Source organism: Heterocephalus glaber, unplaced genomic scaffold (assembly GCF_053883595.1).
Source record: "Heterocephalus glaber isolate CG9 unplaced genomic scaffold, H.glaber_assembly_v1.0 deba00001550, whole genome shotgun sequence".
Classification (NCBI taxonomy): Eukaryota; Metazoa; Chordata; class Mammalia; order Rodentia; family Bathyergidae; genus Heterocephalus; species Heterocephalus glaber.
The window spans coordinates 4,778,507-4,801,036 of NW_028258343.1; the positions used below are offsets into that span (position 1 = coordinate 4,778,507).

Below are 22,530 nucleotides of genomic sequence, written 5' to 3' on the forward strand. Positions count from 1 at the left end.
GCTCCCAGTCCTTTTGTATTTTGTTAAGTTGCCCAGGCTGGCAATAAACTTGTGATCTTCCTGGCTCATTCTCCTGAGTAGCTGGGTACACCACCCCACTGGCACAAGTAGTTATTTAATGTGGCAAATAATTGTTTTTAGAAAATTATATATTAAACAAAACTTCAAAACTTTGTGAAGTTTGTTGTCAACATGATTTTAAGCCTACAAACTTAGAATAATGCATTTCCATTTAATTAAAGGTAATATTAATCTGAAAAACTTTTTTTAAAAGAGAGATTGTACTTTCAAATATGGGTTACCTTTCAGCTTCTTAAGGTTTGGAACTTGGTGAGCCAAGGTAGAATCTGGCTAATCTACCTGAGGAGCCCATTGGCTGTCACCAAAAGCCATCCTAATCTGAGAGGTGACTGACCACACTCAAGCTCAACTCGGCGTAGACTGATTTCTTTGCTAACAAAGGCTTCCATATTCTGAACAGGTTTTTTGCAGATGCTGGCAATGTGCTTTTCACACACAAGGATAAAAAGCACAATATCCAGGACGACCAAGACCTCTAGGAAACATGCAGAAGTAGAAGGGAAACAAGCAGCCTTCTGACTCCATAAGCTCTTTGGAAATTCTGTATCACTAGTCTCTCTCTGCATCCTCCAGGCCCAGGCATGTGGCAAAAGGATACTTCCCACGTGAAAAAATTGAGGAAAGATGCTTCTGTCTTGTGTACAGCTTTTAGTGGATGGTTGAGACCTTGCAGACAGATCTCTTGTCATCCTCCGCCCTATTCTACACGTTTTGTTTGTACCTAAAAGGTTATATGTAATGCAGAACTTCAGGGGGGCAGGCACCTCACCATTGAGCTGTCTTCTGGATGGTGGTTCAACATACAGAGTTCTGGTATTTGCCATACGTCTATACATTTTTTATTGAAACAGACTTCCACTATTCTCGATGTTTAGTTACAAAAAGAACTATGTCAAACCTCTATTGCCAAGAAATTACCAGCTTTTTTAGACCCTCCACAAAATACACGAGAAAAAAAAAAAAATCAGAGTTCCTTTTGTCTTTTTATTAGAGTTGGAAAGAACCAAAATTACTTGTCTTGTACATAAATCAACAGGTAACCTAACAGCCCTACAGAGAACAAAATAATTTGTGCTTGGTTCCAAATAATTTTAATTATTAAAATGCATCAGGATATTTTAACATACTTTTTATTGACAGAAATACTGACCTTTGACGAGTTACATTGCTCCCGATCTGCTCTGGGTCAGAAGTAAAAGAGTCTGAACTACTGTAACCATCTGCTGATAAATGGGATATGTCCTATTTAATAATAATCATTTCTTCACTTTTTGCTCTATCTACCCCAAACAAATATAAATAATATACTATTTCAAATCAGAGATATTTGAAGATTGTTAATAGGCTACCAATTTTCATCACAGTGTTACTAAAAAATTAAAAATCAAATAAATCATGCATACTTATAGAGCAGACAGAATAAGTTATCGTGTAAAAATATTAATATTTAATGATGGGTTTCAAATTTCTTCAGATTTTCAAATGTTTGTATACTCATAATGGGATACCCTGAGGACGTGACCCAAGTTTAAATGTAGAAATCATTTGTTTCATGTGCACCTTATAGGTAAGTCTGAAGGTAATTTTATACAATATTTATACTATGCCTGTGTTCTGACTGATCCATCACATAAGGCCAAGAATGGAATTTCCTACCATGACGTCTTACCAGTGCTCAAATGTTTGAGATTCTTGAAGCACTTTAGATTTTGGATTTTTAGAAAAGGGTTGCTCAACTTATATTACATACACACATACTCATTTGTATTATATTCATTTGTATTATACTCCACATATTTATTTGCAGAATATTGAGAGTATGAATAATTATTTCCTTGTTTTTGGTTATTACCTTTCTGTAATAAGTGAACTGGTTTGTAATGAAAAAAATCATTTTGAAAAACAAATGAGAAAAAAAAACAAACGAGAAATAATTTTAAGAAAACTCATTTAAAAATTATTAATGTGAAAAGTAAAAATCTGACATGGAATAAAATATGCTTAGAAAATACCAATAATAAAATTTATGAAATTTGCCAAAGGTCCCTGATTTTCCTCTCTAGAGGAAACATCACTTTTAATTTCCTCAAAGTCTTAGGAAGCAGCAGGAAATCCTCGAAGGTGGGTAACAGTTAAAACAGACTAAAAAAAGATTTTTAAAATAGGAACTTCAGGGACAATCTGCAGAAATAGTCATATGCACTTTCAAGAATTATGAACTAAAGGGACTGATTTGGCTTACTTTCATTTCAAAATGTATCTTTGTCCTTTTTCTTGTCAAATCACAAAATTATTTAGCTGGTAGAAGAATGATGCTAAACTGAACATATTTCTACTTGGATGTTCTAACAGGTACCTCAAGTTTATAATGTCCAAGACTGAAGCTGTGTTCTTTCTCCACATACCCGTCAGTGTTTACTATCCCAGCTTCCTTACCTCTCGGCTTCAGAGGCAACCCCCCTGGAATCCCCCTTGACTCTTCTCTCTTGTCTTATACCACAAAGGAAAACCAAACCTTGTGGTCTTTTCCTATGAAATGTATAAGATACGGCCCCAAATCTGACCACTTCTCAAACTTCTACACTCTAGATCAAGCCATGATCCTTTCTTGCCTGGATTATTGGGACCATCGCTTAAACTATTTTTCCTTTTTCCACTCTTACCTTATTTTGGACTGTTATCATTAGAACTACCAGAATGATTCTGTTAAAAAGGAAGGTCAGACAGATCATGTCACTCCATTCAAAATCTTCTATTGGCTTTTCATTCTCACTCAGTAAATAAGTCAAAGTCACACTACTTCCTATGGCTAGCTGACCACTTCCTACCCCTGCTTGCTGTTCCAGAAGAAGCAAGTTTCCTGCCTTAGGGCTTTTACATCTGCTGCTCCCTATCCCTTGATTCCCGTCCTTCAAGATCCAAGGGGCTGGGGATTTAGCTCAGTGGTTCCGCCTCCTGCCTCAAAAGTGCAAGGTCCCGAGTTTGATCCCGGTACCAAAAAAAAAAAAAAAAAAAAAAAAAAAAAAGATTCAAGTAGCTGAATCCTTCCTGCTTCTATTTTTTGGTAAGGCCTTTTTGGATCACCTTATTTTAAATGGTACTCCTTTCCCCCTTCCATCTTTATGTTTACCTGTGGTTTTAATTACCTAGTTACTTTTAATATGAGTTATTTTTCTTTCCCTTTTTCTCTTGTTTCCTTTACAGAATATAAACTACTTAGGCAAAGATTTTTTGTTCTGTTCACTGCTAAATCCTCAGTGCCTAGAAAAGAACCCAGCACACAGCATCTAATTAATATTGGCTGAATACATGAATATATCCACAATGTTTTGTGAGAAAGGACGAATGAAGAAAAAAAGCTCACAGGGAAGAGCCAAGGGGATCAAACTGGGAGGGAGGGCAGATGGCATGCCTTAAGCCAGTGCCAATGATGATATATGGGGTGGGGTGTTTAAAGGAGTTGACTTATCTTCTACTTAGTCAGTAAAGACAATCAGCTATAAACCTGAGTTATTCACTCTAATTCTAGACTTAAACTTTAAATGAGAGATGTGATGCTATGGTTCACTTACCTACAGTATTTCCAGAAGCAAATTTCACTGCTGAATTTATCTTATTTTCTTCTGAAAGGTCAGATGGTTTCACAAGTAATGGGCTAGTGGGATTAGTATGATCTAGTAGAGAATTAATAGTAAAAATACAAGATACAAGTATTTGAATTCGTAAATTCATAAAAAGTTCACTTACATATTCTAGTGACATGGCAAGTAAATCCATGAGATAAAAGATAAAATAATATTTTAAGAAAAACAAATGTGAATCTATTTACATACAATTTTATTATCTGCCATAATATACTTCATAATGGAAAAGTTTATATGCATGTTCACTTTGTTAATTTATGTAGTACAACTGCTTAGTATATATATGGACTATGGAATAATTTATGATGCTGATTTACCTGGAAGATAAATCTACCTTTCAGAAACCTTAACTGAAACATTTAGTCAAATATAAGGAGAAATTCTAAGAGTTCAAAAAAAATACCATTTATAAAATTTATTTAAAGGTCAAAATTTATTTTAACACATACTTCTTCAGTTAAAGACTGAACATACTTTTAAAGATAAATTCATAAAGTGGCCATAAAAATCCACAGTATTAGAAATGTCTTATTTTCAAATGCCTTATTTAAACACTTTTAATTTAAAAGTCAATAATTCCCTTTGAAAAACTGCAATACAAACCAACATCTGTGTATACATATACAACTGTAGGAAGTACTAGGTTAAAAGAAATAAGCAACTATCAAAGAAATATGCTTATGTGTTTTAGCTGGAAGCTGAACTAAAATATATAACCCAGCAACAGCTTTCTTACCACTGCTAGTTCTTTTAAGTTCCATTTCCTGCATGTGGATCTTGCTTGGGGTCATACGAATGGGAACTGGATGAACAATAGCAGTATCCTAGAGACAAATGGGGGTAAATACAAAATTTGTATTAAAAAATGCCAACCTAATATGAAAGACTCAAAACTGACAACAGTATAAAAACTGGTGGATAGATTTTTTTCATTCACACTAAGGCAAACATTAAAATTAAAAGTTAAAGAATTTTACTAAAAAATCTAGATGACTATATATGCTGAATACCTGGTTTATTTTATAAAAAGTATATTTTGAGTGATTAAAGATTTGCGTGAAAAATGCTTTTATAAACACATTTCAAGATAATATTCAAAAGCTAAATGTAAAACGATCTAATGCAATTATATAAATGTTAACCTTTTGAGATTAAAGTGAACTATTTCATGAGAATCCAAGACTGAAAACTCATTTTTCACTAAACGGCTCAAGAAAACGTGATTTTTCCCCCCATATATAAAACAAAGATAACGAGATGCCTGCTTTACTGCAATAGTAGGAGCAAGTATATACTTTTTTTATAGTTCAAACTGTTTAAATGTGATGGTCCCAAAATTTAGCATAAAATTTCCACAAAGGAATCAATTTTTCGAGAGGAACAACGAAGACTCTCACTCTAACACACTAACGCTTTTCTCATGCCATTTCTGTGACTGTAATACATCTGATATTTCTAAATTTCATCAGTAGAAATTTTAGAGGAGTAAAGGTATTGGTAATATAGGCTTTTGTAAAGAATCAAAGAGCCATGACAAGGGGCTGGGGATTTAGGGTTCCGCCGCCTGCCCCGGAGGCGTAAGGACCCGAGTTCGATCTCCAGTACCAAAAAAGAGCCATGACAAGGAAGAGAGGATGAAGCCAAATGGTACCAGGGCAAACAGAGATGAAAAAGAAAGGTCCCCATGGGACAAGGGAGGCCTGGCCCTGGGGTCTGAGACCCCTAGTGAAGGATCCAGAATCTAACCAAGCATCTGGCTTCACAGCATCAGACCAGCAGAGAACTACCTGCCAAAGGAGCTTGCCTCCTCCTACGAGGAATCAGGTCATTCTTTGTTATGTGCCTCAGATAAAGGCCAAGCTTGGGATACTTAACTGGAAGCAGTTAAGTTTATAACCACTGTTTTGATGGTAACAGTGTTAACACCAAGTCCCTTGAAGGGAAAGTTATGTTCCTGCATAAGGTTTCCTATTTGACAGGCCTCCAGTGCTTGCTTACTCTCATCATCTCAAAACTCAAACAATTTATAACAAGTTCTTTACAGCTAAAATCTTTTGCACCTGTATCAGTGAGAATCTGAGAAGGGCCCATGTATTTAACCAATAAACCTGAACAAGTATTTCCCCTACAACTTTAAAATTATAAAGATCGATATTATAGATGGATCAAAGTTTAGATTCCCTCTCATATGAAAACAAGTGGCTTGGGGCCAGGGATTTAGCTCAGTGGCACCGTGCCTGCCTTGCAAGCGCAAGGTCCTGAGTTCAATCCCGGTACCAAAAAAAAAAAAGAGTGGCTCTTTAAAAATAGTTATAACAATACACTAATGATACTGTTAAAGTCATGTTCAGCTATAAAAACATGGCTTTATAAATGACATTTTTTAATTTACATTTAAAAAATATTGTCAAGACTTAGTCTTTGCTCATCTATATATTTTCTCACTGATGTTGTAGTCTGTTGATTTTGAGTGTCACTTTATATATTTCTTGCTATCTGTGTAAAACTTTTAAATTTTCTGTACTGATTTTTTCTAATTGATATGAATTTTAAAATACATATTTTGTATTCATTTTTCAGGGTACGATATATTGTTAATGAATTTTAAAAATTATGTTCTTGATATATAATTCTAATTTAGTCCCATTAACCACTCATTTTTAATACTTTGTACTTGTGATACCTTTAAAATATATACATAATCCCAACTTCCAAATTCTTAAAGATATCTTCACATAATATCTTCTCAAAGTTTCATAGCCTTGTCCTTTACACTTACCACTTTAATCAATAAGATGGAAACAAGTTTTTATTTTTAAATATGATGTTAGAAAAGCAACTAATTGTTTTATTTATTTCTCCCAAATGTTCTTGAAAGGAATGTATAGTCTCAGGCACAGTGGTTTTCAACACAGCCATAAGATTAAATTTGTTAATTTGTACCATTCCAATTATAGACAAATTTAGATTATTTGACTGATAAATATTTATTTATTTATTTATTTATTTATTTTGGGGGAAGACAGGGTCAGGCTGGCCTTGAACTTGCAGAGATGCTCCCGCCTCAGGCTCCCGAGTGCCAGGATTATAGGTGTGTGCCAATATGCCTGGCTTTGAAAGATTAACATATTAATTGCTGAAATAGATTAAACTCTCCTTATCTAAAGATTTTCCTCACTTTTTACTTCATTATTTTTGGTACGGGATCGAATGACCTTGTGCTTGCCCTTGTGCTTGCCCTTGTGCTTTCGGCAGAACCACTGAGCTAAACCTCAGCCCCTTTACTTCATTTTAGTCAACTCTTTGCTACATATATTTTGACTTGTTAGGTATAATATTAAATATGTTTTATTTTTCAAGTTAATGTCATTTTTCATCTAACTGTACATATTGTCAAAGCACTTCTCTCTATACTTACAATTTTAGAAACAAAAATAACTCTTATGAGAATCAGAATTATGGCAAGATCAAAGGAAAAAGAAATGATAGTTTATGAGAAAATAAGTTCTTACTCTAAACCTAAAACAAACTAGGAAAAAACTGAAATGCTTTACCTCTCAATGTTCACCTAATATACATTCGGTGTGTGTATGTGTGTGTATAATCAGATTTACAAGCCTAAAAAGGTTAGAAGTGTTAACCAGCATTTCATATACTTGCAGTACAAAAAACTGAAGTCACAATAATGACTCCAAGAAAATAAGGAATATTTTAAGACTTCACTCCCCAAATAATTTGCTTAAGTCTTTTAAACCAGTTCTTAATTTTGTAGAGCACACCATAGCCACACAACAACTGGTGGTTGTGATTCTGCTGCTGGCAGAACAGGGCAATACCTTGATGAGCTTGACAGATGACCAGGCCTAACCTTGGACTAATATATCAGAATCTGTATTTGTGATTGTCATTTGTAGCAGGGTGGGGAGCTTTCATTTTTTTTTAATTTTTAAAATATATATATTAATTGGTACATTTTGGGTATAAAATACATTTACATTTATCATTGGGTGTTTGTACCAGAACATGATGCATCTTAGTTCTTATTTTTTCTCCCATTACCTGTGCACTCTTCACCCCCTCCACCGGTTCCCTATCTACACAGAGTTTGATTCCATTTTTTTTTCTCATAATTTTTCCTTCCCTTCTTCCCTTTCCCCTTTCCCTTCCACCATCCCCAAACCCTTGGACCTTTTCCTATTTCAAATTATCAGTTATTCATTTTAATCATTTTCATCCTTATTTACACTTTCAATTTCTCACACTAGAGAAACTATTCGGTATTTACACAAGTGTGTCCTACTTATTTCACTTAAAGAGTATGGCCTCAATATGCATCCATTTAGCTATAAATGTCTCAGAGCTTTCATTTTATAAACATTTTGGCATCCATATGAGAATCATGAAGTCCACAAACCTGAGTCATGAGCCAAGGTGTCAAAGTAACACTTTCTTAGCTCCAAGCTAGTGTTCCCAAATTTAAAAACAAAAAACCTTTGGTTTGCAGATTATATCCACTTTCTTGTACTTACTCTAATTACTGAGAGCCCTTAGGAAATCCATTCCTATCACTTATGGCATACTTGCATCATATAGTTAGTACTTGATATTATATAATTCAGCACTTTATTGAATACTGTCTTATACTAAGCTAATATGTTTGTATTTCCTACATGTCTTTCACCTTATTTTTCCTGTCTAAATCTAGCCCTGACTAATTTCCATTCCTGTCTCAGGGATTTATTCTTCTCTAATCTTTCTTGTTGCAGTCAATTCTTCACACTGCAGTTAGTCTGAATGATCTTTCCCAGTTTCCTATTCTTTGCTCCCTCCTCCCGTTCTGTACTGGGGATTGAACCCAGGGACTTCACACTGAGCTACATCCTCAAACCTTTTTATTTATTATTTTTATTTTGAGGCAAGGCCTCACTAAATCCCTAAATTGTCCAGGCTGGACTTGAACTTGCAAGACTCCTGCTTCAGCCTCTACAGTGCTGGAATTATAGGCCTGTGCCACCATGCCCAGCTCTGTTTCTTATCTCCGTAGTCTGTGCTAGCTCCTAGTATCTAAGAGGTAAGCTCTGGCCCCTTAGTCTAGCATTCTAAGATCTTCTCAATCTGCTGTTAACTACATGCTTTAGCTTCCAACCTTACCCCATATATATGTATACCCTATACAGTCGCCACACTGAACTGATTCTGATCTCAATATTCTCTCTGCTTGGAATGCTCTTTTTCACTTTTCCTGATCTTACTTTCATTCATTCATGCCTTACTGTAATTAATGTAATCTTCTGTGAAAATACTTCCACCTGAGGTACTCTTCTTTGCCTATAGTATTATTCAGGTATATACAAAAATGGCTGAACTGATTCTCTTTCATATGGTGAACTAATTCTATAGCACTTAAGAAAAGGCATAATAATTACAAAGACTAGTGCACTACACTTCTCATCAGTCCTGAATCACCCTGGTGTTTTGGTTCACGTTCATTCCAGAAGCAGCAGATTCTACCAGATTCTGCTTAACATTTGATAAGCAGTTCAAGATATCCAGTTTGTGGAAATGAGACCATCAGAATCTCAATTTCATCAGACCTCTGACAGCATATTAACAAATCACTTCTGTGTGCATGTGAGGCCACTGCACTGTGTTATGGAGGTCTCTGAGGGCTATGGAATAATTTGAAGCTTTTCACAGATGTTTTACTTTATTAAGCAAATGACTAATTATAAAAATCTAGTTTCTTTTTAGTATTTCATTAAATATTTCCACTATGGAAAGATTATGTTAAATTCGTATTAGAACTGTAATGTTTTTCCTATGTGATGTCCTTATAATCTGAATAGGCATTATTCAATTTATAATCCCTATTTAGATGAGCCTTGAAAAGAACTGTCTGGGATTGTGGTCACAGGCGACAGTCTGTAAACAGGCCAATATTTCAGTTAAGAAAGCAGAGCATTCTCACAATTGAAAATTTAAAGTGAGATGTCAGGATGGAAAACAAAGTTCAGATTTAAGTTTGACACCATGAAAGAAAAAACGATATATCCAGATATCAGGTCATAAATATTTAAGATTGTCAATTGTATTGATCAAATTAAGAAGTCCAAATTCAAGTTTAATATATCAATTAGCCATTCTTTATTTTCCTAGAGCCTTCTGCTACATTATAGATCACAAAGTCAAGTCTTGGGCCATATAATTTTACACATTAGAGCTGGACCCCCAAACTGGGATATTATTTAAGAACTAAAAAGAATATCATTACTATTAAGATAAATATTTTCAACACTTCATTGCCAGTTATGAGTCCATTTATTTTGCCTCTGAGTCCCCATACTGGGGATTAAACTCAGGGGCTCATGCATGTTAGGTGAGTGTTCTGCCACTAAGTCATACCCCGGGACCCTTTTAAATTTTATTTTGAGGCAAAGTCCCACTAACGTGATCCTCCTGCCTCAGCCTCCTAAGTAGCTAGGATTATAGGTATGTGCTACCATGTCCAGCTAGGTTTTTATATATGATATTATTGCCTTGATCTGACAGAGTCCTAACATTATAAATGATTGCTTTCTTGGTCTTTTAAGGGTTAGAGAATAAAATTTTCTTTATTGCTAACTCAAACCTTCATTCACTAAATACTAAAATACTATAAGTAAATAAAATTGTCTATATAGAGGACTAAAACTTAAAGCTTAAATAAACCTGACTGAATTTATCACTTCCCAAGAGATTTTAATTATGGCTGCTAATAAGCAGCAAAAATTTCAAGGACTGGCTTTTTATTTCTCCTGAAGTCTTCAGAGATTAAAATCAAATAAATGCCTTAGATTTAGTTAAAAAGATAAGCACAAATGATCTACATATTAACTGGCCTCTGAACATTTAATAGACTATAAAACAAACATTTAAAAACTGCCCATATGTTGTTTGAATTCAATGACTGTAACAATATCCTCTGTTTCAAATAGGTAACTGTTCAAAATTATAAAACATTAAAACATTAATTTAAACTGCTGAAGATAAAATGGCACTTCTCCAAAACCCACATTAAATGACAAGACCATTTTTACATTTAATTAATAAAAGCTGGCCGTCCTTGATTAGAACCATCTAAAAAGAATTCCTTGTCTCATTTTCTCTGCATCTTTTTACTCAGCTCATTCTAAAAAAATCCTACCTTATACACTCTTCTTCCCCTTCTACTTTTTCGCTTTTGGAAAGTGCTAAGCAGCATGTACTCCTCTTTAAAAGTAAAGAGGGGACCGTGGGGGAGGGAGGCAAAGAGGCGGGGGAGGGAGGGGGAGAGATGAGCACAAAGAAGAATGGTTTCCAGTGAAACTTTTGAAGTTTCCAGATTTCTGCTTTTTGGGGTGGGGGGAGGGTAACCAGGGATTGAATTTGGGACTTTGCGCTTTTGAGTCAGGTGGCGGAACCACTGAGCTAAATCCCCGGCCCTGAAGTTTCCAAATTACCTGAAGGACTGGCAGACTATATATGAAATTAAGTTTATGGGGATAGATTTTTAAAGCAAGATATGAACTTTGTAGCACTTTCAAAGGAACACAGTAAATCACAGGAAGACAAGACAGAGGATCCTTTGCACAAGAGGAATCTTAGACCAATAGCTCTGTACTGTTTTGCTAAACTTTTTTTCTTTTTGGGGGGGGGGCAGGGGCAGGGTTTTGCTATGTAGCTCAGGCTGGCCTAGAACTTGCAGCAATCCTCCAGCCTCAGCTTCCCAAATTCTGGGATTACAACCCTGAGCCACCATGCCCAGCTTGTTTTGCTAAATTTGAACCTAATAAAATTCAACACATCAATTAAATAAAAGCAGTTATCACTTAAAGTGTTTTAAAAAAGGACATTGCATAAATATTTACATACACAGTACATATTATATGACATGTAAACACAAAGTAATATTCACATAAGTGTCACTACACTGAAGCAGTATGTTTAATAAAACATACACTTAATTAGCAAACAACAACATGATTAACCAAATCACCACAAAATGCTTTTGTAGACACATGTACCAGATTTTAAAAGCATACAGTTTTCTATCTCCAAGATATCTAGAAAATACAAGGAATGGCAAAAAAAATGTTCTTTCCACCATTAAGTACACAAAAATTGAAAAGCCTGCCAAAATTTCCCTCTAAGCACTATACGAATCATGCGTATCAGGTAAAAACCATAATGAATGGAAATTTGGGTTAATAAAATTAATTTCAAACAAGCAAGCTAAGTGATTGACTTACAGGATCAGCTGGTGCAATGTTAGAATCAAATTGGGTCAGAGTTTGTGAGCTTGAAGAGCGTTCACTAAATGTCTCCCACTGCTGAACAGACAGAGGAGAGACAAGTCAGCACGATGAGAAGGATGGAGTAAAAGATCACTGGAGAAGATTTAGCAAAGTATTTCAGAGGTTGCACTGCAAGTTGTGTTTCATAGGTCTAACAAAATTCTGTGATTTCTATTTTTCCATAAACATTTTATACTTATCAATGCTAGGATATATTGTAATGTAAGGGGAACAATTTCACTCAAATACCGTGTAATCACATTTCAATCTCTATGGAAGAGATTCAAAGCCTTACATAACCAAAACTCAAAACACAATACGGGAACTCAAAACACAAGAATGTAAGTGATAAAAACGGCCACCAAGCAAAAATGTAAAGGGGTTTGTCTTGACTAGAAGAATAACTTCAATTTCTTTTAAAATTCAAACATTAATGCACTGATCTGGTGATAAGAATGAACCAAAGTTTTGATCAAAATAAAGCAAGTCAGTGAGACTTGCCAGTGCGACCCCTGAAAAATGATTCTATTGTGTACGTGCACGTATTTTTATACATTTGCAAAGATATTTTTAAAAATATAATTGAGATAAAATGCAAGGAATTCTGGAATTAATATGCTTGAGCTTGTGTCATCGGTAGCAAGTCAACCCCTGCACTCAGCAATACAAACAGGGCCATGCCAGATCACAAGACAGAACTGCCAATCAGGCACCCCCACCCCATGCCAGGAAAACCAGAATGCGGCCATCATGAGAGCAAATCAAGCATCTAAGTATATGTTATACATAGAAGATGTATATGAAATACTATGTTTCTAAAAGAGGTACGTAAAAAAAACATACCTCTTAAAACAGGTGGAATGATAAGTCAATATTAATTAGTTAATTTCTTTGTTTTGGAGATCTTAGTAATAAAGTACTATAGAATTTTTACATCAAAATTGTATAGAAATTATCAGTTGTCTTCCAAAGAGAGAGAAACACCTACACATATACAATTTATACACACAAATGTTTACACATAGACACAACTACCCCATTTATTAAAAACCTTTTTATAATCTAGTTTGGGAAGGATACATTTTTATGCTTCAAAGTTCAACTTATTGTTTAAAACTGTGATATTCAATTTGAGAAGACACATAGAAATCAGATATTAGCAAATGGGCACACTGTTGAAAATTACCTAAAAACACAGCTAATACAATCACTGAATAACTTCCTACAGATTAGTTTTAGAATGAAAAGATAACAGAGAAATACTGATGAGTTCAAAGTGTCTCATGAATAAAAGCCCACAATAATTCACTTTTATCATGGGATATCACTTCAGAGAATTGATTTACCAATATTTGTTAATATATGTTTCTTCTTCAGTAGTTATTGTTTCTAGGATTCAGAAGGAATTTTTAAAATCCTAATTATTTTTAAGTTTTTTATTTTGAGACAAGTTCTCCCTTAATGGCTAAGTTTCCTAGGCTGGGCTTCAACTTGTGATTCTCCTGCCCCAACTGAAATTACAAGCATGCACCATCGTACCCAACTGCTAATATTTTAAGTTATCATTAAAATGAGTATTTTATGAGGATTTTGATTTCTCATGTATAGCTTAAAAATTATGAAACTTATGACCCTTTCCCAAGTATTACATAATAAAACTTGAGAGAAATATTTAAAAAGAAAAATGTAGCTACTGCAATCAGAACTGAGAAGGGACTTCATCTCTAGTGTTTAATGATAACACCTGATTTCATTTAGAGTGAATATGGATTTTGGAATTGAGATCCTTTATTTACAGTCTAGTAACAATGTACTATATGCTTTTGTTTTGCTTTTCCAGACAGGGTCTCCCTATGTAGTTCAGGCTAGCCTTAACCTTGTAGCAATCCTCCTGCCTCAGCCTCCCAAGTGCTGGGATTACAGACGTGCAGCACGACACCCAGCAATACATTGATTTTTTTTTTTTAATTCTGGTACTGTTTTTCAACAAATGACAGAAATTAAATGCTGTAAAAACAGCAGTTTTATGAACAATGACCTTCTCCATAAATCTTTTTAAGCAGTCTCCCAAGGCTTAATCCCTCCCTCAACAAAAACATACATTAATGGGTTCACATCATTATGATGCTTCAGATACAGGGCTCTTAATTATGGTTAGGCCTTTACAAAGCAGCAGCAAGTAGTGTCAAACTTGTCAATGAGTTGTTTCCCAACTGTCCCAAGTTAACTAGTGTGCTCCTTAATCGAGCTAAAAGGTAACTTGCTCACAAAGAAAACTGCTGCAACAGGCTAGTGCAGTGGTATCCAAACTGGGTTCTCCTGAGCACCGAAGTTTAACGGGGCTTCAGAGGATGTGGGTCCTCAGGTCCTCTTCCCTTATTCTACTCAGAGTAGTTATTTTATTTTTTATAATAAAAGATTTCCAAAGTAACTGGGGAGCAGCTCCATTTGTTCTAAGTTCTCTTTTGCATACTGGGCTTGGACATAATTAAAATGGCAAAATCATTCTGTTTTATACTGAATAAAACTAATTATAAATAGTTTGGGTTGCAGAAAATACTTTCTCATGACATTTCTCTTACATAACTTCCAATGTGAAGAACTCAAATGGATTACCATACACTTTGCTTACAGGACTGATATAGCAGTGTGACTCTAAGGACATGGCAGTTTCCGAGATATCAAAAGATCTGTTTTAAAATATTAGCTCCCTTGATATGAGATCTTGGCCAAATAATTCACTCTCTGATTTTAACTTCATGGATCTACCCTAACTACTTGCAAGGTTTCAGTGGAAAAAAATGGTAGAAACCAAATGACTGCATATATACTTTGAAAACTTCAAAAAGTTACAAAATTAAAACCTTTATCATAGTCATACTGATATATTCTTTCAACTATGCATGCATACTGATATTACCCTGCTTGGAATTTCTTACCTTAAAAAAATTAATTATTTTTTTGGTACCAGGGATCGAACTCGGGACCTTGCGCTTGCGAGGCAGACAGTGGAACCACTGAGCTAAATCCCCAGCCCCCAAAAATTAATTTTTAATGAGAGAAAAGGGAAGCTTTGCTAACCTCGCTGCTCTGATTGAGTTCAGGCCAAGTCTGGTTTAGTGATGGCATTGATGGAGACTTGCTTGGAGGAGCTTCAGCCGGAGAGCCCGAATAACCTACCTCACCTGGCTGATCCCCAACATCTGCAAGTGAGAAACAGAAACATTCTCCATTAACAACACATTTAGATTGGAATATTTACTTATACACAAAAGCAAACAGACAATTTTCATAAGCAGTAATTCATAATCTGAATTCCTTTCCTCATGTTCCCAAAGTATTTGGGAATACTTTGAAAAGTTTTTAAAAAATTTAAACAAGCTTGGAGATACTATTATTATTTCAATCAGTTTTTGCCAAACACAAATGTTTTTCATAAAATAAAATTCCCCCCAATTTCCTTGCATATACTTTGAGATCTGCTGATTTGTACTAATTTATTCATAATTTCTCTATAAATCTTGTACCCAGCCATGAGCAAAACGCAAATTCGGGGCTGGGGATTTGGCTCAATGGTTCCGCTGCCTGCATCGCAAGCGCAAGGTCCCAAGTTCGATCCCCAGCACTAAAATAAACAAACAAAAAAGAAGTAAATTCAATGAACCTATATGAAACTTAAGTTTTTGTGTGTGTGTTGGGGATGAAACCCAGCGCTTTGTGCATACTAAGTACATGTTCTACTGCTCAGCTATACCACAGCCCTGAAACTTTAACTTTTATCATTATGCTCAATGGCATTTATAGAGTAAATGAGACAGGCATAAATCCATGTTACTATTTCAAAATGAATTTTAAAGTATGTCAAGGTATCACATTCTATTTTTAATTACATTTAAGACTTAAAACAAAAAGAACTTCAATGATCACTAAATTTTCATTCTAATTTTTCTAAATTTTACATGGCTTTGAATATAATCCCAACCATAAAACATACTCTGTTTAGAACCTAAATAAAACCTATGATTCTAATATCTGTCATTGTCTATTTGACTATGGGCAAATTGAATAAAATTGCACGTGAGTTTCTCCATTAAAAAAGATACCTGCCAGTAAATGTTAGAATTATACTTCATATTTCTAAAAAGACAGCTATAATGTAACCTAGCAATGTATAGCTTTTAATCTATTAGTCATAAAGCTTTCAAATTTTAGCGCTAAACATAGGATCAAGTAGATGGTTGCACTCATGTATTTATTGAATGTTTCTTTTTGTGTTCTTTTTAAAGTTCATTCTTTTCTACTGTCATTTTCTTACAAGTACAATTAACTTTTTTTTTTTGAGACAAGGTCTTGCTCTGTAATTCTGGCTGTCTTTGAACTCATTATGTAGTTCAGGCTGGCCTCGAACTTGTGGCGATCCTCCTGTCTTAGCCTCCCAAGTCCTGGGAGTACAGGCTACCATACCTGGCTGAAGTACAATTAAGTTGGAAAAAGTATCAAAAATTTCCCTCTGCCTATTCTGTTAAATAACTCAAAAGATTTTTCTTTTACTTATCCTGTATTATACCTTTAATTATACCACAAGTTCTAGTTTAAAGGCCAGCACCACATTTTAAAATTGTTTTCCTGTATTATAACCTTATGAATGAGAATATCCTTCATAAAGTTGTTAAACTGAAGCCATCTATTTGTAACAGAATATATAACTATTTGAGATTTACAATTACATATTTGATAATACCTTCATGACATGTATATAATTGCTATTAAAATGTCATCTATATATTCTACGATTGTAAATATGTACAACAGGGCCAGGGATTTAGCTCAATGGTGCCATGCCTCCCTTACAAGCACTAGTTCAAACCCTGGTAGCAAAAAAAAAAAAAAAAAAAAAAAAAAAAAAAAATATATATATATATATATACACACACACACACATATATATATAACAAATATTTTTCTATATTATGCTGAAACACAGTAGTTGTTTCCTGTTAGCTAATATAAATAACATAAATAACTTTTAGCTTCAAGTTTTAATTAATGCTGCAATTACATACTTTCATACAGTTTGGAGTTGTACTGCTATTTGTTTAGTAGATTAAAATGAATGCATAAATACCATTTATAAGCCATTATTTGTATTTTGCCAAAGCAGTCTATGTAACTGTCTTGTTTGGCATAAAAGAAAAATAAAAACATTGCAAGATCTAGGCAAATAAAGAGCCAGAAGGAGAACTGGGGATATCTCATCACTGAAAGTAGTGGGAAGGGTGAGAAAAAGGAAACACTACAATAGCTCTGAATGAAATGAGAGGTAGTAGTTTGCTTTTGGTGATAGGGGACATGCATGCTTTGGTGGAAAAGATCTGCTGATAAAAATGGACAAGAGGATCAATGCTCCTAAGGGAAGAAAGGGACTGAGTATGAATAAGAAAAGTGGGCATTAATGTCCAACACTGATATTATAAGTTCTGCAGCAAGGATCCTTCTTTGCATTTGCAGTACACAAGTTCATGAGCTGAAAGCCAGTGATTTCTGCCATGGTGCCAAAGAAATATCCAGAAGGTCCGAGAAAATGACTTCTAAAATAATACGTTGGGAATGATACAGGTCAAATTTATTCTCCTCTGAATGTAGTTGAAGAAGGCACTGCTTACAAAATTCATTTCCTGGTGACCCTATATAAGCAACGGTAGGAACCACATAATGATAAGTAGTGTACATACAGGCCCCAAGTATAAGTTAGCACTGGGGTTTAAGTTTTTCTGCTGCAATTTCAAACCTGTATTTGCCATCAAGTGAATTCTAGGGTGGCTTCCCAGTACTGAACTCAGTACTGCAGCTGAAGAGAATGCCTTCTAATTTTCCACTGACAGGAGAGCCGTGGCTACCACTATCTTTGACAGAAGGCTGCATAGCATTCTCATGTTTTTGAATACAGACAAAATATTCTTTGTGCTTTTTATGATAGAAGGAGAAAAAAATTAAGAATATGTCATGCAATCACTTCAGCATTCTTCAACTTTTTTTTTTTTTTTTGGTACTGGAGATCCAACTCAGGACCTTGCGCTTGCAAGGCAGGCAGCGGAACCACTGAGCTAAATCCCAGCCCCAAGAATTATGTTAGATGAACTTGTGAATAGTCTGCTGTGGAAAACTGTGTAACCACAGAATTGCATCTCTATTCAGATACAACCTTATCACCATCAACTTGTTTTGAGGCAGTTTTCACTGCTGCTGTATATTCAGTTCCTGGGCTTAAAAACCAGTGTCCTCAGACAGTCACAGGGAAGGGAACAGCTTGTGCCCCAATTTTGTTGGAACATCCTTGTGTTTAAATTCATTATGAGTTCTCGGTAAACAGTGTATGATATGGACTTTTGATTTGGAATCCACTTCCCAAGAAATCTTCAATAAGTCACATGTAATTCTGTTTATTTCGATGACAGGTTGTACAGAAGTTCCTCCATTTCTGCTATGCTGTCCTGTGATTTCTCACTGTCCCAGGTGCACAGATGAATGGCCTCTGGGCTGAAGTTTTTGATCACCTCCTCACAGGGGCTGGTGGGCTGTTAAGAGCATGATCCACGAACAGCACCTTCATTTTCTCAGCCCTTTCTGAAGCTTGCCTGCTTCATATCCAGGCTCCCTGGGTGGGGTAGGAGCGGAATGGAGAGTAGGGGAGGGTGGGCGAGAGGCTGGGGCTGGAGAGCCTGAGCCCAGGCACACTCAGGGCAGGAGCTCTTGATAAAGAGTTCCAGCTAGTGTGTGGCTCAAAGACACCAAGCAAATGGGAGTCAGTGCAGGGTGGGAGGCATGCGCTGGGCTGGGAGGGGATGTGGTGCAGCCAGTGCCACATTTCTACTGTAAGATCAGGACTGTTTCTATCTTTCTTAGCCCTATTATCTTGGCAATAAAAATGTCAGGGTAGTGTAGAACCACTAGAAGTAGGGAGGCTTCAGGTATTGTTATATGAAGACCTCTGAATGCACAGTTCTTAGAGAACTACTGGAAAATTACAATAAATAGCAGCGGGAAATTCCTCATTGGATGGTTTGGGGTTTCTGTGGGAATAAACATTTTGGACCTTTGCCCTGACAATGATAGGAAAGGAAGTTAATAAGAAAAGGAGGACAGTGCCTATAAATCTGAGTTCACCCAAAATGAGTCTGCCAGGAAGGCCAGGAATAAAGAAGCGTCTTTAACAGCTCCCCGCCCCCAAACAGGCTGAGTATTAAAGAAATGAAAAGAAGTAAAATAGTATTAATTACAAAAAGATTCATTTGAGAAGCAATTTAAAGTCAGGCTCTATTACTTTAAAAATCATCTTTGGGGGCCGAGGATTTAGCTCAGTGGTTTCTCCACCTGCTCTGCAAACACAAGGACCTGAGGTCGATCCCCAGTACCAAAAAAAAAAAAATCATCTTTGGGCAATCTGGGGCTCTGGTTAGCTTTTAGGATCTCAGTTCTCAAAGTCAGGCTATATACTGGACTTTGGGATTGATTCTGAGAACCTCTCTGATTCACCATAAAAAAGAACTATGGTGTGTCCAGCCACTTCTGGGTGAGAAAGGAAACGCTATTCATCCTAATAATTATACTTTATAATGATTCCAACAGTTATTTTCCTATAAATAGCAGTTCTCAAACTGGACAACAGACTCCTTGAGACTCTTCAAGACTCTTTTAGGGGTCTGAAAAGTCAAAATTATTCTTACAATAATACTGAGTTTGTTCCCATGTTGACATTGGCACTGGTAGTGCAAATACAACACTGGGCTAAAGTAGCTAGCTCAGCAGCAATAATCAATGCACTGACAACTAACTATACTAATAGTCACTGTATTTTTCATCTTCATACAAATTAAAATTTTTGCTATACAATAAATATGCATGGTGATCTCATTGAGGAAGTTTATAATGAAGTAAAACACAATTTTATTAAATCTCATCTCTAAAATCACAACTAATATGTGTGACAAAATGGTACACACACACACACACACACACACACATAAAGCACTTCTGCTGTATGGTAAAATACAATGATTACGTCAAGGAAAAGTCCTTGCGTGATTCAGGTATAAGGCAAAGGAACCACTTTTTCATGAAAACCCATTCGTGGAAGTATAGCTGATAACTATAATTATTTAGACTGGAGTATCAAGCAGGCATTTCTCAAAAACAAAGCGAGCCTCTCACTTCAAGGAAAATAACTTTTTAAACTGTTACTTATAAAAGCTTGAACTTTCAAGCAAAAAAAATTACAATTTTGAAAAATGTATATATATCCATAACTTAAAGAGCTTCCTATTCAGACTTCTCTGATAAAGATAGGCTATAACATTAACGTGCTTCTAAAATATTTTATAAATAGAGTATCTCAATATCTAAAAGATTTATATAGCTCAATTAAGTGATATTTTCCAAGTAACCAGTGTAATAGGATTCAAAATCATGCATGGATAAAGGCTTCATTCAAAGTACAAGACAGAACAATGAGTTTTAATGTAAGAGTAAAAACAAAAACAGTCGCTGATATGGTTTCAACTTCCACATTGCAATTAAACTTTAAGAAATTACCATCTGTGTTGTTTTTATGTAGTATCAAAGAATAGCCAGCAACAACGCAGTGACAACTAACTATGCTAATAGTCACTGTATTCTTCATCCTCACACACAACATCTGAAAAAGCTGTAAAATGGTCTTTCCTTTCTTTATATACTTTAAGAATTTGCAACTTTTTTTTCTTAAACAAAAGACCAGACAGTAAATATGTTAGGGTTTGTCAGCTACCTGGTCTATACTGCAACTACTCAATTCTGCCACTGCAAATGTATCCAAGACAATTCATAAAGGAGCATAGCTCCTTCTAAGTTTTATTTATGGGTAGTGAACTGGAATTTCATATAGTTTTTGTGCATAAGTAAACAATAGCCTTCATTTGATTGATTTCCAATGATTAAGAAAAAAACACTCTCAGTTTGTGGAATATATAAAAACAGGCAGCAGCCAGGGATTTAGCTCAGTGGCACTGTGCCTGCCTTATAGCAGAAGGTCCTGAGTTTGATAGCTGGTACAGAAAAAAACAAAACAACAACAAAAAAAACAGGCAGCAAACTGGATGTGGCCTGCAGGACTTAGTTTCCAGCCCCCTGATTTACTTGAAACAAAATAATATATCCAAAAGACTAAATGCAGAAACAAAAATGACAATCTAGCTGTCCTATATTAAACCAGATAGGAAATAGATTTTCAAAATACAAGACAATGCCACCCTTTTCATAATTGTTTTATTGTGGAGACAATAGTTATTTTTCTAAAAATATTTATGCTAATAAAGGGTTTACTATTGCTATTTTTTTAAAGTAGTATTTTTTCAATGTAGGGAATGAAGAGGAAGATAAAAATAAATTAAAATACTAGTTTTAATTTCTAGTACTGTAACTATTGATAGCTAACTCATAAAGGCTCCAGGGTAACATGATTTTTTAAGACTGTAAAGGGGTCCTGGAATTAATAAATTTGAAAAATTATTGCCCTAGAAAATCCAAAAATTATTCCTGGGATAAATTAGTAAAGTTATACATTGCTTCTTTCCAACTTCATATATAGAACAACAAATGGCATTAGAGAAAGAGCAAAGTTCCTATTCTAGAAACTAACAATCAAGAGCCTGAGAAGTGTTAGATCTGGAAATAAACTGTACCTCCTTCAACTCTGCTTCCTATAAATATTCCAACAAAGAGCTTCCCGCCTGCCCATAAACATCAGGCTTCAAGACTGTATCCTTTCAGAGGCAGGCATGTACTTTTACTCCTTCTGATACAGCCACCCTCCTGCTGCAACACTGTATCAACCCTGCCTCCATCTTGATGGTTCTGTGCTGCCCCTGACACCATCAGAGCATCCGGACTGAAAAAAGAAGAGCATGAGTCTAAATTACTTTTCAAAACTTAACTCCCAAAGGACTGCTTATGCAAAAAGTCTCCCCACATATAAAAGTGTGTCTAGAGGAGACAGCCAGCATTTAAGTGTACCGAGGCATGAATGTTTATTATAAACACTGGCAGCACTTTTCATCCTTCTAATCCCTTCAAAGTTGATGGATTCAATTTAGTATAATGTACCTTGTGGAACACCTTTCATTAAGAACTTCAGTTTTGTTCCAGGTCTGTAACTTATCCATCCTAAATTTCTGTTGTTCTTTTGGATTAAACTCAATTATATTAAGAAATGTTATGAAAAATGACTACCAGCTACTGTAAATCTTATAGAAATACACAAGCTCACATATGCTCTGCCCATAAGTCTTAAGGCTAAAATGTATTCTGCTTCCAAGGAGCAAACAAATCTAGAAAGTTCGTCAGTAAAGACGGGTCAAGACTCCAATTTCATTTAATACTTACACCAGGACAAAATTGTATTACTTATTTAGAATGTAAATATTATTCTTATAAGAAAAATATATAAAACAAAGTTAAGT

At 35.2% G+C, this 22,530-nt stretch overlaps 1 protein-coding gene and 2 pseudogenes across 12 annotated transcripts in view; all 3 read right to left on the reverse strand.

The window, feature by feature from the left end:
- The window catches only part of Reps1 (RALBP1 associated Eps domain containing 1), an 86,994-nt gene that overhangs the window by 10,807 nt on the left and 53,657 nt on the right, over window positions 1-22,530 (reverse strand). For 4 of the 12 annotated variants that reach the window (XM_013072674.3, XM_004846063.3, XM_004846058.3 and 1 more), the window contains 5 exons: window positions 15,119-15,240; window positions 11,993-12,073; window positions 4,462-4,549; window positions 3,654-3,755; window positions 1,232-1,304 (listed from right to left, as the gene is read on the reverse strand). In XM_013072674.3, the coding sequence (XP_012928128.1) occupies window positions 1,232-1,304; window positions 3,654-3,755; window positions 4,462-4,549; window positions 11,993-12,073; window positions 15,119-15,240 (466 nt within the window). The remainder of the gene's footprint in view (window positions 1-1,231; window positions 1,305-3,653; window positions 3,756-4,461; window positions 4,550-11,992; window positions 12,074-15,118; window positions 15,241-22,530) is intronic. The other 8 variants (XM_087190245.1, XM_087190243.1, XM_087190244.1 and 5 more) reach the window with 5 other exon arrangements.
- Window positions 16,973-18,043, reverse strand: LOC106009471 (phytanoyl-CoA hydroxylase-interacting protein-like pseudogene; annotated as a pseudogene).
- Window positions 18,022-21,950, reverse strand: LOC147824218 (phytanoyl-CoA hydroxylase interacting protein-like pseudogene; annotated as a pseudogene).